Source organism: Phaethon lepturus, unplaced genomic scaffold (assembly GCF_000687285.1).
Source record: "Phaethon lepturus isolate BGI_N335 unplaced genomic scaffold, ASM68728v1 scaffold4851, whole genome shotgun sequence".
In the NCBI taxonomy this organism is placed as follows: domain Eukaryota; kingdom Metazoa; phylum Chordata; class Aves; order Phaethontiformes; family Phaethontidae; genus Phaethon; species Phaethon lepturus.
Window position 1 is genome coordinate 42,496 of NW_010518326.1, and position 13,353 is coordinate 55,848.

Sequence of the window (13,353 nt, forward strand, 5' to 3'; positions counted from 1 at the left end):
ATTTAATACTGTGGTTAATTGAAAACGGTCTGCTGAGGAAAAAAAAGTTATTTTAGTTGTTGCTATGGCATTCATTTGTTGCAGAACATACAACATGTCCTTCTTTTTTTGATGTGTAGATATATTTTACATTCAACCCTTCTAACAAAGAACAACAGAGAATCTTTACCTGACAATCCTGGGAGTCCTGGAGGTCCTGGGCGTCCAAAACCTGGTAGACCTGGAAAGAAACAGATTTCGTTAACAATGAACATTTAGCTTTCAATTCTCCAGGAACAGGAATATGAGTCTGAGAATGATGAAAGTGCAGTTTGTCTCAATCTCTGATTCCTTGAGACTACTAGGTTACTTATTCACTCACCAGCCTACACCAAAGCTAGAGGTTTTGCTACAAAGAGCATCTGTAACTTTCATAAATATTTCCATCCATTCACAAGATGCTCTTTCAGATTTTGAGAGTTAATATATTTGCGTTTTTGGTTGGGGTTCTATCTTTAAGACAGACATTACACTGTTATCCATTTTGTATCTGAGCTGAAGCAATACAGCTACCATGGAATACAGGAGCAGGGGGTGGTGTTGAAGTCAGGTAATAAAAAATCTAAGAGCTGATTGAATTCTTGCCCTGTGCTTCATTGGCAGCTTGACTTTGTGAACTACTCACCAGCTGGAAACCACAGGAGCAGCTTTGAAGGTGTATGGGCAGTTATAGCAAAAACAGAATAGAGAAAGCAGGACACCACAATGCAGAGTGAAGAGGAGAAAACCAACAGGAAGGATACCTAACCTGGTTCACCCTTCTGACCAGCTGGTCCAGGGATACCGTCTCGACCAGGCTGTCCCTTCTCCCCTGAAGGACCAGGAGGGCCAGGACGACCAATATCACCTAAAAGGAGGATAGAACAACATTAGCACAGTAATGTCTAATCTGCAATGAAAAAATGCAACGCGCCCCCCCCAGCACCTGAATCTGAAGGTGTGACAGTGTAGTAACAAATTCACAAGGGTGTAATCTTAAACTTAAAATCTTTCTCTGTCTCCCCCCTGACAACTTAGAAAAGGCTTTTAGGCCTGTGACCTTTTAAGCAGTTAGTGTTTGCTAAAAATAATATAATGCTTCCCTTTAGGATAAATTAGAATTTTGCTCCTATAAAAACAGGTTAGACCATTGCAGTACTTAACATAAATAAAGCTGGTAAATACTGAAACAGTTAACTTCTTGTTTCAATAGCTAATGATATGAGAGCAGACAAGCTGTCAAGAGAAAGTTAAAACTTCTTTCTTTTCTGTTTAATTTCAGTGAACTGTGTGTGCAAGGTGTTTGACCATCCATATACATACAGATGCATTGTCATGATGTTAAAAAGATACGAAGAAAGGAAGTGGCTTCATGTGTTATGTTTCCCACAGAAGCAGCTGACCTTTGCTGCACTGTTCATGCTCACCTACTGGCCCAGGTGGTCCAGGCAGGCCAGGATTACCTGGAGGTCCCTCGATACCTTTTGGCCCTGGAATTCCTGGCGTTCCTGTAAAGGACAGGCATTTCAATCAAATTAAGCACAAAACTGGCTTTTCAGCAGATCTTGAAATGCTCTAATCTGAGATGCCCTGAGTAACAAATGAGCTAACTGTACAAAGACAGTAAATTTATGCTCATTTTGCAGATTTACAGCTAATGAAGGAGATTAATTATAAAGCAAAGAAAGTACAGAAACAAAATATAATAGCACAACTCCTCTTACTACTACTCTCAAGACTGTAGTCTTAATTGTGGAGTGCCCGTGGCCAAGGACACAGTGAGTCTGACAGCCTACTAGGAAATGACCATTTTAGAGGCAGGTGTTTCTGCTTGACAACAAATTGAAAGTGCTATGAACTCTGGTTCGATAGTCCTTCCCCAATCCTCTCTTCCTTTCCTGAAAAAGGATCTTAATAAAACGGTCTTAGTTAAAATTTACACTGGATTCTCACCCCTCCAGCATGAACTGAGTGGGAGGTAGGATAAAAAATTCATTGCAGTATGTCTGTTCTGAACGGTCTCTGAGACCGATCAAGGTAGTGTCTCAATATATCGTTTGGACTGTTCACAGTCTGTCAGGCATGACATGAAGCAGAGGTTAAAAACTGTCCGGTTCATGGCCAGGTTTTGTTCTCGTCTAGGCTTCCTGCTGCCATGACTACACTGTTATAAATTCCCTAACTTCCTACATTAAAGCAGCTCAAGCACGCTTGTAGAACAGCCTTTATTGCTGCAAATGCAGCGTAGGTAAAAACCTTGTTCCTGTAAATTGAGAATGAAAGAACTGACATGTACCCATAAACAAAATCTGCTAAAAATTTTTAGAAAAGAGTGAAAAACCTAATTTCACTATGTTTCAGAAAGAGATTTCTCTTTAGAACATATTTTTAGGCAATAAATGCTATTAAAGAAGCCCATTTTTCCTGATGACAACTTTTTATTGATTCATGAAGGAAAAATATGGAGCCAAAAACAGGTATTTTGTGGGTCAGAGGCGGCGAGAGTCTAACACAACTGCTACATCTCCTCAGAGCAGATTAATAATTTCAGAAGGCACTCTGAAGTGATGCATTCATACACTTACTCTTGCAGTGACAATTCCAACAGCACAAAGCTTAGAAGCAGCAGAGTGCTAGAAACTTTGAAAGAAGCTGCAGCCTTCCACCAGTTACCCACTGTGTTTAGATGTATATACCAATATAAGCAAAAGGGAAAAATAAATCCTGTTCAGAATTACCTGGGAATCCAGGAAGGCCTGGTTCTCCTTTTGCACCTGGACTGCCTGGAAATCCGGGCAAACCAGGATTTCCAGCTATACCTTTACTGCCTGGACTACCTGGGTATCCAGGCAAACCGAGGTCACCCTAGAAAACATTAAGCAGAAATAAGAACCCAGTCTTTGTAAGATGGGTAAGCCCTTCTTGTATGTTCCCAGTCTTACTACCACAAAAAGGTCACCATTATATTGTGTACACTTCTTTTTATATCCACTTAATGTTAACCATCTCACACAGAAAATTAATTTGAAATAGCAATTGTAAAGATTTTAACAGTTTTCCCCCACAATTTTGTACAGGGTATCATAGCTTTTCCTCAGAACTGGCCTACATTAAAGAAAAAAGTATTCTCTTTTCTTTCAGAAGAGACAGAGATTTTTACCCTAGGATAATGCTGAAGAAAAAAATAAATCTGTGGAGCTTTAATCATGCAATGTTTTTGCTAAATTAATTGCTACTCAACACCAATTGTAAGGCATCAGTGAAGGCTGCTAGATATTCTGTAGGTCTTTTGTCATTTTTTTGTGGGTGACAAAGGATGATATAGGTAAATGTTAGTACAAATGTTTTATATTGACTTAAAAATTTTAAGCAGCAGTAATCATGATATATCGGTCTCTTCGTAATCTATTCTTAAATGCATATTGTCTTAATTTTTTTTAGACTTAACTACATAGTTAGACATGGGAACAATGTTATATATTGTATAAATCCCTACCAGCTACCAAAATGTCAGCAGGTGTCACAGTGCAGACTAGGCCACTAACTGAACCCAACTAGAAAGGTCTGGTAAACAATCTTCTTTAACCAGATTAAACTATACATAAATATTTTCACCTTTAACATTAGAATTTTTTGCTCTCATCTGAAAAGAGCAAACCACAGTCAACCCTGGTTGCTATTAATATATTTACATTTATACATAATATATATTAAGCTATCGTTTAAGGGAGAAAAAAAAAATCGACACAGGATATAATTTCCTCATGGAATTTTCTATTGAAGAATTTTGCAAAGGTACCTTTGGTCCAGGGAGACCAGGAATACCAATGCTTGGAAGACCGGGGTCACCTTTCTCCCCTTTCAGTCCAGGAAATCCTGCAGGCCCAGGCTGCCCTGGACGTCCTGCTATTCCTTGGCTGCCTTTAATCCCTGGGGGACCTGTACGAAAGATAAATACAGGTTTTATAAATATAAATAAAACTTCTGCAGTGGTTTAGAGAAATCACTCATATTACAGCAACTGAACTAGAAAGGACTAACAAATTGACTGGCTGGCTTTGAATACCTAATGTGTGTTTATTTTTAAAAACAAACTAAAACAATTATCTAAAAATCTCTCATGGCTTTTTGCATGACATTTCTACGCTTTCTTTTTTTATTCTTAATTTACACACATCCAAATATCTCATTGTAGTACCTAGGCACAATTTACTATTAGAATCCTCAGAAACTGGAATTTGTTTCAGCAATCTTTCTAAATAACAGAATTCATTTTCTCCTTCCCCTTTTGCTTGTGTCTGATATCTGTCTTCTGACAGATGAGTTTACAGAATCATCTTTTTTCTGAACTTTCACCAAGAAACGAGAAGAATATGGAAGTTAGAAAATGTAGATCATTTCGCTTCTACATCTGTAAGCACTGTAAAATAATATGTGTTTACAATATATTTGCTATTCGCATTTTCTGTTTTAATGGATATTTCCAATTTCTTACGTACTTTTTCAACGAATATGTGCATAGGACTTTAGGTATTCCTCATCTGCATTGCCACTTAAATATATTATTAGATACTGCACATAAGCAGATCCACCTTTGTACTATACAAAAGGAAAACACTGGCCAAAATGAAGTAAAATGCAAGCACAGAAACTAACCTGGAAGACCCATCTCTCCCATGGCACCTTTTAACCCTGGAGGTCCTGTTGGTCCTGGCTGCCCCGGAAGCCCCGTGTCTCCCTTGATGCCTAGGAAAGTTGTGTTTTTAGTTAATTGATGGCAATAATTAAAAGTTTCTGATATTCATGTGTTCTCATATGAATGTCATCTAGTAACAAACACAATGAATTTGGGGTTGCTTTAGACCTCATACTGCTCCTACATGCTTTTTCACACCCGTTTGTAGTGAAATATTAAACATCTTCAGTTTGTTCCAAGCCAAGATTTGATCGGGGCAACTTCGTGGTTTTGAAGATTAGTCTAATGAAACGGGTCAAATCTCAGTCCATGTTTTAGTAACCATCTGAAACAATTTAGTATTGGTGTGACTTGGTCTCCTATGAGTTGTTCTGCAGAATGAACACATTATCTCCTACTCATCTGCAATAGGTATTCAGTATCTTCTGTTACAGAATTAAACATGACCTACAATGCTCAAACTAGTTTGAGTCCTGGATGGTTGAAAGAATTCCCCAAGCCCAAAAAGACATTTAGAGCAAGACCTACATAAGACATAGCGAGCAAAGATTCAAGATTTCAGATAAATTGTTACAGTTGTAGGAAGAAGCAGCACAAAACAGAATATTTTATTGATCCTTGCAGTTCTTTAAAGCAAAGATGTGACATCCAGAGAGCCTTTGCAATACATTCGTCGAAGTGTGAGTATAGTGACTAACAATATAAGAAATAAGCTTACGAAACAGACAAGTCCTGTTGGCAGAACCTGCAGTCATGCTGCTTGCTCAAGCAGCAAGCACTTTTCCAGTCATCCTAAAAGCTATTCTAATCTTCAGTGGGATCAGTTTAAAACTGCTTTTGGGTCTGTTAGAAGAAAAGAGCTCAAAGCATGCTGTTTGGATAATGATTTGAAATGTCTCCAAAAAGTGCTGCAGCTTTAAGTGTAAATCCCTAGGCTTTGCTTAGATATACCTGGCTTAACACCCCAATCCCATGTGATAAAAACGCAAATTTTTACACATCAAAACTGTCCACCTGAGGTCTTGTTTACCTACCTGGCAATCCTGGCACACCTGGTGGGCCACTAAGTCCTGGTGGGCCTGGGTCGCCTGGGAGACCTTGATAACCTTTCTGTCCCGATAAACCAGGAATACCTCAATGGAAAAAGATACATTTTATTATTATTACTATTATTACTACTGTATGTTTTCTTTTACCTTAAGAGATCCAGGTGTAGCTATAGGTGAATAAAAATCCAAATAGGGTTTTTTCTTCAGTAAATATAATTCCCCCTAGTTTAGGGAAAAGAAGTATCACATAACACAAAATATTGCTTCTGGAAAGCTTAAAATTACTACAGAACAGGAACAATATAAGTAGATGAAAAAGTAACTTTATGACTAATGCCAATATTCTTCATTCAGAAGGGACCGTCTTCTCAGATGAGCAGACTCCATGCTAACCTCTCTTTATCCAGATTATTTATATACATGTTTAATTACATTGCTACACCAGAAGCTCTTTGGGACTGATATATTATAAAAGGAATGCAAGTATTTTAGCACATTTTTACCAATTCTATGTGGTTTTTATCACATACAATAACTTTGTGCTGCCCTGCAGGCATAGTTAAATTTGCCCTCTACAGCTCTTACTTAACAGAGGGTAAAAAAAAAAAAAGAAAAAAGAAGAAAGAAAAAAGGATCCTACCTAGGCTTCACAGAAATTAATACAATAGGTAAGTTAGCACAATAATGGCTGGGCCCACATTAGAGAAAGGCATTCTGGTCCTCTCTAGGGTAGAATATTTTTACTCTTCTCAAAACTAAATTAGAGTTCAAAGACGACATCAGAACCCAGAGGAGAGGGAAGCCAGCAAGTGAGAGAGACTTGAGCGAACTGAGGAAACCTTCCAGGCTGCCAGCTTCCCAAGCAGAAACACACACCTAGATGGCATTTAGCTCAGGGGAGTGTAAGCTTACAGAGATACCCAAAGGGAGAATCTAGAGGTGATGCATGAGCGGACGACCTGCGCAATTCCATCTTACAAGGCAGAGGCCCAAGGGCCTTAAAATGCAGCCAGCACAGCAGCCATGACAACTATCTCTCATCATACTCATATCTCATACTTAGGAGTAACACCTAGAAGACTGAATTGTAATCCTGTTGGAAACACCTTAGTGCGATTACAATATCACCATATGCCAAATAGTAACAGTTAATGAGCAAGGATATTGCAAACTAACCATACAGAGTAATTTGGTCAAAGAACCACCTAATAAAAAGCCTAAAATAGGAAAACCTTAAGCCACCTCTATCTTCTGAGTTTACTTTTTTCTATAAGAAAGAATGAACTGTAATGAATTCAGTTACAGGTGACTTATCTGTAAGAGGACAAACCACCTCCCCAGACCCACACACAAAGTTCTGTACCTGGAACACCTGGCTCCCCTTTTTCTCCTTTTGCTCCTAGTTGTTTTGGATCAACTTTTCCAGGTGGACCTGGCAGGCCTGCTTCACCTTTGATGCCTTTCTGTCCTACCAGTCCAGGAGGCCCTGGCGGACCAGGTAATCCACTATTACCTACAGTAGGTGCAGACAACAAAAAGGAAAAAAATATAATCCTTCGAGCAGGCTAATATATTTGTAATGCTTTTTCTTACATAGAGAGTCCATGATTTATTCACGAAGTTGGAATTCACTGAACAATCAGTCAGTTTATGCAAGGCTCTCCACAGTGTCTGAAGCCCTGGAAAAACGGAGATGAAAGTCTGCATGGGGACATCTGTGTGCTGCAGCCTGCCAGCTCTGGCCAGCCCAGCTCAGTGGAAGCAGCTGTCTGTAGGACACACATCGAGAGCTCCCACAGCCCCACCACACCGTGCCACTAGCAAAGAGGGGTTGCAACAGCTACAGCAGCTTTGGATTCACAGCCTCCTTGTTCTGGGGAGATGAGGCGGTTTCTCTTGTACCAAACTCTTTCAAACCTCTTCTCCGACAAGGGGGTTGGGAAAATGTAGATAGAATAGTTTCTCTGTGATACCTATAGAGCTGATTCTGGATGACTCCATAACCCACAGCTACTGATTTTCTTCTTTCTGCTGCTTAAAGCAAACTTTACAACATACTTCAGAAATATTGCCCTACTTCAATGCCATCAATCCAAAGGTAACGTTTTAAAAGTACCTAACATTTCATGACATTGATTAAATAAAAGAGTGACTGAACGCTATGGCTTAAAACTGCAAAGCAATTCTGAACATTAGCATTGTCAAAAGAAGATAACCTAAGTAGATCCCAGTAATGGTAATTTAGATGTTAGTATCAGAAAGCCACTTTCCACACAGGACATGGGAAACAGCATTCAGCATTCTCTTCAGGGGTGGATAAAACAAACATTACCTTTCAAACCAGGCAGGCCATTTCTTCCAGGAGTTCCTGGAGGCCCTGGAGGACCAGGAGCTCCCATGACGCCCATCTCACCTTTGGCACCTAAATGCATTGAATCACCACTGTCAACCTCAACAAAAACTCAAAACCTATCAGTACCTAAATTTTACTTCCCCACACATCTGTGGTATTTATTAACCAGCACATGCATATAAAGCCTGTTTTAAGGGAATTACAAGCACTCAGTTCTTGTATAGATCTAAGTCAGATAAAATGACACTTGAAAATTATGGCAAATGTTCCACAGTTAAGTCCTGGAAAGAAAATTTGCAGTGCACTGTTCTTTACAGTAGAAAGTGCATTTATACCTCCAATAAGCTTACTTTCATGGTTTGAAACATAAATATTTATTTGAAAGCAGACTTGAATTTACTGAAAGCCAAAAAGACTACTGGGGATACATTACTTTTAGAATCTTTTGTATCACTCCCTCTATCTGAAGACAGAGATTCTCAAAATTCACTTTTGAGATTTCTATTCCAGAGGGCGGAACAGACTAATCTTAACCGAATAGTCTAACATACAGAATAAGGAAATTAATATTTAAAACTATGCATTGGATCCAGTTGATAGCATTTATAATTATTTCCTTTAAACAAATTCTACTTCTAAACTGTAGCAGTGACTAGAAAAAAATAATCACAAACTAAATTAGAAAAGATGATGATCAAAGACATGTTTAAAAGTTATGAAACAGAAAAATGTGGAAAACATTTGAATCAAGTTACAGGGAAGAGTGGAGAGGCGACAAAGATTTTAATGCAACAGCTTTTACTATAATTTTTTTTAGAAAGTATGAGATGTAATGGTGTTGTGGTTTAACAAATGGTTACATCTATCCAACTTTAAATGGATAGGATAAACACTGAAGCTCATTAAGCTGGCATGCCCAAGCATAAAGAGCATCCACCTGTAACTACAGTTTGGTCTTTGTCCACAGGTAAAAAAATGTGAACTTACCTGGAAATCCAGGTATTCCATCCCGGCCAGGTGGTCCAGGTGAACCCTGAGGCCCTGGGAGACCAGGAGGTCCTGGATATCCTGGGGTTCCTTGGTCACCTGGAGGACCAGGAACGTCGAAGCCTGGAGGACCTGGATCCCCTTTCTCCCCTGGAATGCCCTGCAACCCTAGACAATGTTGTTAAAACACAATTTTTTAGCAAAAAGTAAGACAAGGCTGAGATCTGTGTGTCTCTGGGAGTAGTACTGTAGGAATAGCTCAGTTTTATCTGCAGTCCATTCCTAGCACTGATGAAACCCCATTTTTCTAAAGCCATTTATTTTTTAACAGCTTTGAGGTGTTAAAAGGCCATATTCTCCTGAAGAGAAGCATTACTAAAATTTTACTAAGTTGTAGCAAATACCATTCAAAAAAATCTCAAAAGGAAAACAACACCTCTCTTCAACAGCCCTTTAAGTGTGATTAATAAAGCAAAACGCCAAGATTGATTAGAGTGTTACAATTTTTTATTATGTATTTTATCATTAAGTACTGAGATACTTAGAAGTATATTTCCATTAATAATTCCATTTTACTACATTCTAAGATAACATCAGCTGAATATTTTTGAAGGATAGCAAAATTCTGCGTTGCATTATATTACTCTGAATGAAAAATATGAATTGTCAAAATATGCTTAAGATTGTTTAACGCTAGCGATACTGAGCTTGAGGCACTGCTGAAGCAAGCAGACAGCTTGTTTCCCTCCAGTGCACTGTACCGGTGAGGATGCTCACTCTGGAAATGTAGCTGGCAAAAAAGGATTATTCTTAAATCTGAGGTTAAGAAAAGGCTTTCATAAAGAAACCACAGTACCTGGGGAACCTGAGGTTCAAAAGCCAACGAGTTAGAGCTCATCAGGAAGTTGAGACAGGTAGCAGTAAGGAGTTGTAATAGTCATTAAGTTAGGAAACAAAATAAAGCACATACAGGTTAGAACAAAGACAAAAATCTACCCTAAAGTTACCAAAAACAGATCTAAGTACAAAGAATACAACACTAACGCAGTTAAGAGAAACCAGACTGCAAGGAAACTTGGAGATCTTTTTCAAAGTGCAGCCACCATTGTATGCAGAAACAAAAAATTCAGTGAGATATTTTCAAATATTGATGGTACATTTAAAAAATAAATTTATTTTCCCCTCTCTCCTTGTCTAGTATTCTCTTTGCAACTGGCGAGCAAGTTTTTTCTGAACAGTTTCTTACCCAAAACTGTCATTACTACATACTGGCTTGGAGACCTTCTGAATACCAGAGTACACCCTACCAATCCGCTTCTTGCTGATCTGCATCACATCCTGGTAAATCCCTTCCAGCAGGGATTTTCAAAAGATGCTGTTTCTTTATAACACAAGAAACCTTTAAATATTTTTCCCCCATTCTCTTAGTTCTATTATGCAAATTTACATATAGAGCGATAGTATATCGCATGGTACATGCCCTAGCACAGTCTACTGAGATTATGACACTATGCCAAAACCTCATAAATAATCACAATGCAGTATTACTGTATTCTAATTCTGTAAAGGTGACCTCCACTCTTGACTGCAGGAACAAGTTTAGAAGTGATGCCGTGCTGTGTTTTTTTACACACTAAAAGGGCAGATCAAGTTTTCTTGACAGCATAGGCCATAGACTTCCATTGATTTAATGATAAGCATGCTCCTCTTCGGCAGCAGTTTATCACTGCATTAAACTATGGTGTCATGTGCCTGGAACTGCTTACTCTGCAGAGAAAAAACCAGTACCAGAGGATGGACAGGGACTGCAATGCTCTGTGTTTAAGGCGTCTCTGTTAGCAAGAAGGAAAAAAAAAACCCCAGCAATAGGACAACCTCGGTATCTAGAATGGTAAAGACACTTTTTCAAACAGAAATTCATTCTAATTGAATTTCTGGTTCTCAAATACGTAACCATATCATAATTAGAACAATACAGACAACACAATAAATTCTGAAGTAATTTGTTACATATTCAAAAAAAAAAGAAGAATGTTGAGTTGCTGCAAACTGTTTGAAGAACTGGTGGTGCAGAGAAAGGAAATGCTGAACAGGGAAATCCTTTCAAGAATTTTCCAAATTACCTGAAAAGCAGCCCCAGAAACTTTAACCTAATGTTGCATAAAGGAACAGAATCAAAACAGCCTAGTGAAAGAAACAAGGGATGGGAGATGGGAATGTAAGGCATTCAGCACAAAACAAAGAAATAGCAGTGCTAAGGGAAATAACGAGGACTTCTCAAGTGTCACCTTCAACCATGCACTAGATTTCAGAGCCAGCATGCTGTTAGTAGCCACAATGATTAGTCAGTACAGGCATGAACAGCGAAAATGTAAGCACTTCAAATCTACCAACTCTAGTAATAATTATGCATTTGTCAAAATTGGTATTTTGCAGATTAAATCACTGACCACATGAAATCAAATTCCAGCTAACACCAGGAGAGATGTTATAGGAAGACGAAACAACACACATTGGATGAAATATTCGAACCCATGCTAACACATGCCACTCCCCCACACACTGGTGTGCCTTCTGTTTCAGTTCAGCCTCAAGTACAACCATAGGTTCAGGACGGGATAGTAAGCACAAGTGAAGCAGGCAGAGGACCCACCTGCTGGCTCAGGGAACTTCTGTGCACATTGTCCAGACCCCTTCTGACCTTAGCTCTGAACACTGGACACATTCAAGGCTTGGTGGTGCAGGGACCACACATGCCTTTCCCCACTGGGAAACTTGTGAAAAAGTATACTTAAACATGACCCACACGTTATGTATGTGAGTAGAACTCAAGCTCCGCAGGCCTACTTACTCAAGTGCTTGTCTACCTTCAAGTTAAGCGCTTTGCTGAATCTCAGCTCACAGTTCATAAAGATCTGAATATGATCAACCAATCTGTGACCCATGGTCTTACAGTTGGCCATGAATTTTTCAGCATGCATTGCAAACAATGCCAATCCTAGGGCTGGCATACAAACAAATCCCAAAAGGGTAGCTCACAAACATGCAATGTAAACAGTCATACAGGCACGGCAAGAACCAGATGGGTTTTGAAATGTTTCAGCGGCAGGCATGCTCAAGTCCACAGAGAATGTTCTCACTGTGGCAACTGCCACACATTTGCAACATCAGGAGGTGGTGCACAGCAAGCCCATTCACTGAATGAAGGGGAAAAGGAATTTCCCTGAACAAACATTGTGAATAGAATGATGTGCATGCATGCACATGCACCCTCTGTGCACAGAGATGGAACAAGTTCATATTTTCATCAGTCATTTTAGACAAAAGACAAACAAACTCCCTTCAGAGGCATATTCCTAATTATCTGTATCCTTAGATTCGACTTTGTCAATCTACTTTAAACCTATCAGGACTCATCAGACTTGCTGGTTTTGCAGAAAAAAAGTGTGTGAGCAAATCAGGAACCCCAGAACACAGAGGTTTCTGTAAGAGGAATTCTAAAGCTCTTTTCCAGGTGTGATTATGACAAGATGAATGTTTAGAACCTCTTTCACTGACAGGCTTTTGTTAAAACAGTATCATGTCACTACTTGGAGAACATTTTTTCCTCTACAAAATAATGAACCAGCTAGTTTGGAATACTCATGCTTCCTTCCTTTCCACAGTAACTGAGTTAAACTGTACTTCAGCTTCCATTAAAAAAAAATATGCCTGGCCACGTCAGGGAGAACCTGAATTACTCCCTTGATTTTGCACTCACCATGTATGTAGAGGGAGGACAAATAGCATTGTATAGGGGACTGAGTTTGTTTGCTTTATTTCCAAAGCAGAAATGAATTTCCTAGATAATAATGTAAAAAAAATCACTTTAAAAAAACCTCTCACCCAGTGAATGTGGAATAGTTTGGTAAGCTAGAAAACTGCTTTGGAATTTAAGAACCATCTTGCTCTTCGAAAACAATGTAATGACAGCACAGTACAGGCAGCTGCAGGCAGCTTTCCTCCTCTTCTGTATCCCCAAAACCTCTGCACTAACATTGTGCTCCCTTCTGTCGTGTCCTGAAAAGTACTGTGATTAACCCCTTCACAGAGATTTTGTCAATATCTGTGCACAACACTTTCTAGAATTTCTGCTGAGGCTCCAAGTCTTTTCCAAAGTGGGCTTTTACACCCTTGAGACCTCTCTAAGTTGTGCAAACGGCAGGGCTGAAGGTAATTCCACTTCTGATTTCAGTAAAATCAGTAATTTC

The 13,353-nt window shown here is 39.1% G+C and overlaps 1 protein-coding gene across 1 annotated transcript in view; it reads right to left on the minus strand.

The window, feature by feature from the left end:
• COL4A5 (collagen, type IV, alpha 5) overlaps positions 1 to 13,353 on the minus strand; it is a 57,818-nt gene that overhangs the window by 14,704 nt on the left and 29,761 nt on the right. The window contains exons 30-39 of the mRNA XM_010296685.1: positions 9,104 to 9,271; positions 8,096 to 8,185; positions 7,127 to 7,276; positions 5,749 to 5,847; positions 4,675 to 4,764; positions 3,818 to 3,957; positions 2,757 to 2,883; positions 1,446 to 1,526; positions 788 to 886; positions 170 to 220 (exon numbers count right to left, since the gene is read on the minus strand). Coding sequence (XP_010294987.1) covers positions 170 to 220; positions 788 to 886; positions 1,446 to 1,526; positions 2,757 to 2,883; positions 3,818 to 3,957; positions 4,675 to 4,764; positions 5,749 to 5,847; positions 7,127 to 7,276; positions 8,096 to 8,185; positions 9,104 to 9,271 — 1,095 coding nt within the window. The remainder of the gene's footprint in view (positions 1 to 169; positions 221 to 787; positions 887 to 1,445; positions 1,527 to 2,756; positions 2,884 to 3,817; positions 3,958 to 4,674; positions 4,765 to 5,748; positions 5,848 to 7,126; positions 7,277 to 8,095; positions 8,186 to 9,103; positions 9,272 to 13,353) is intronic.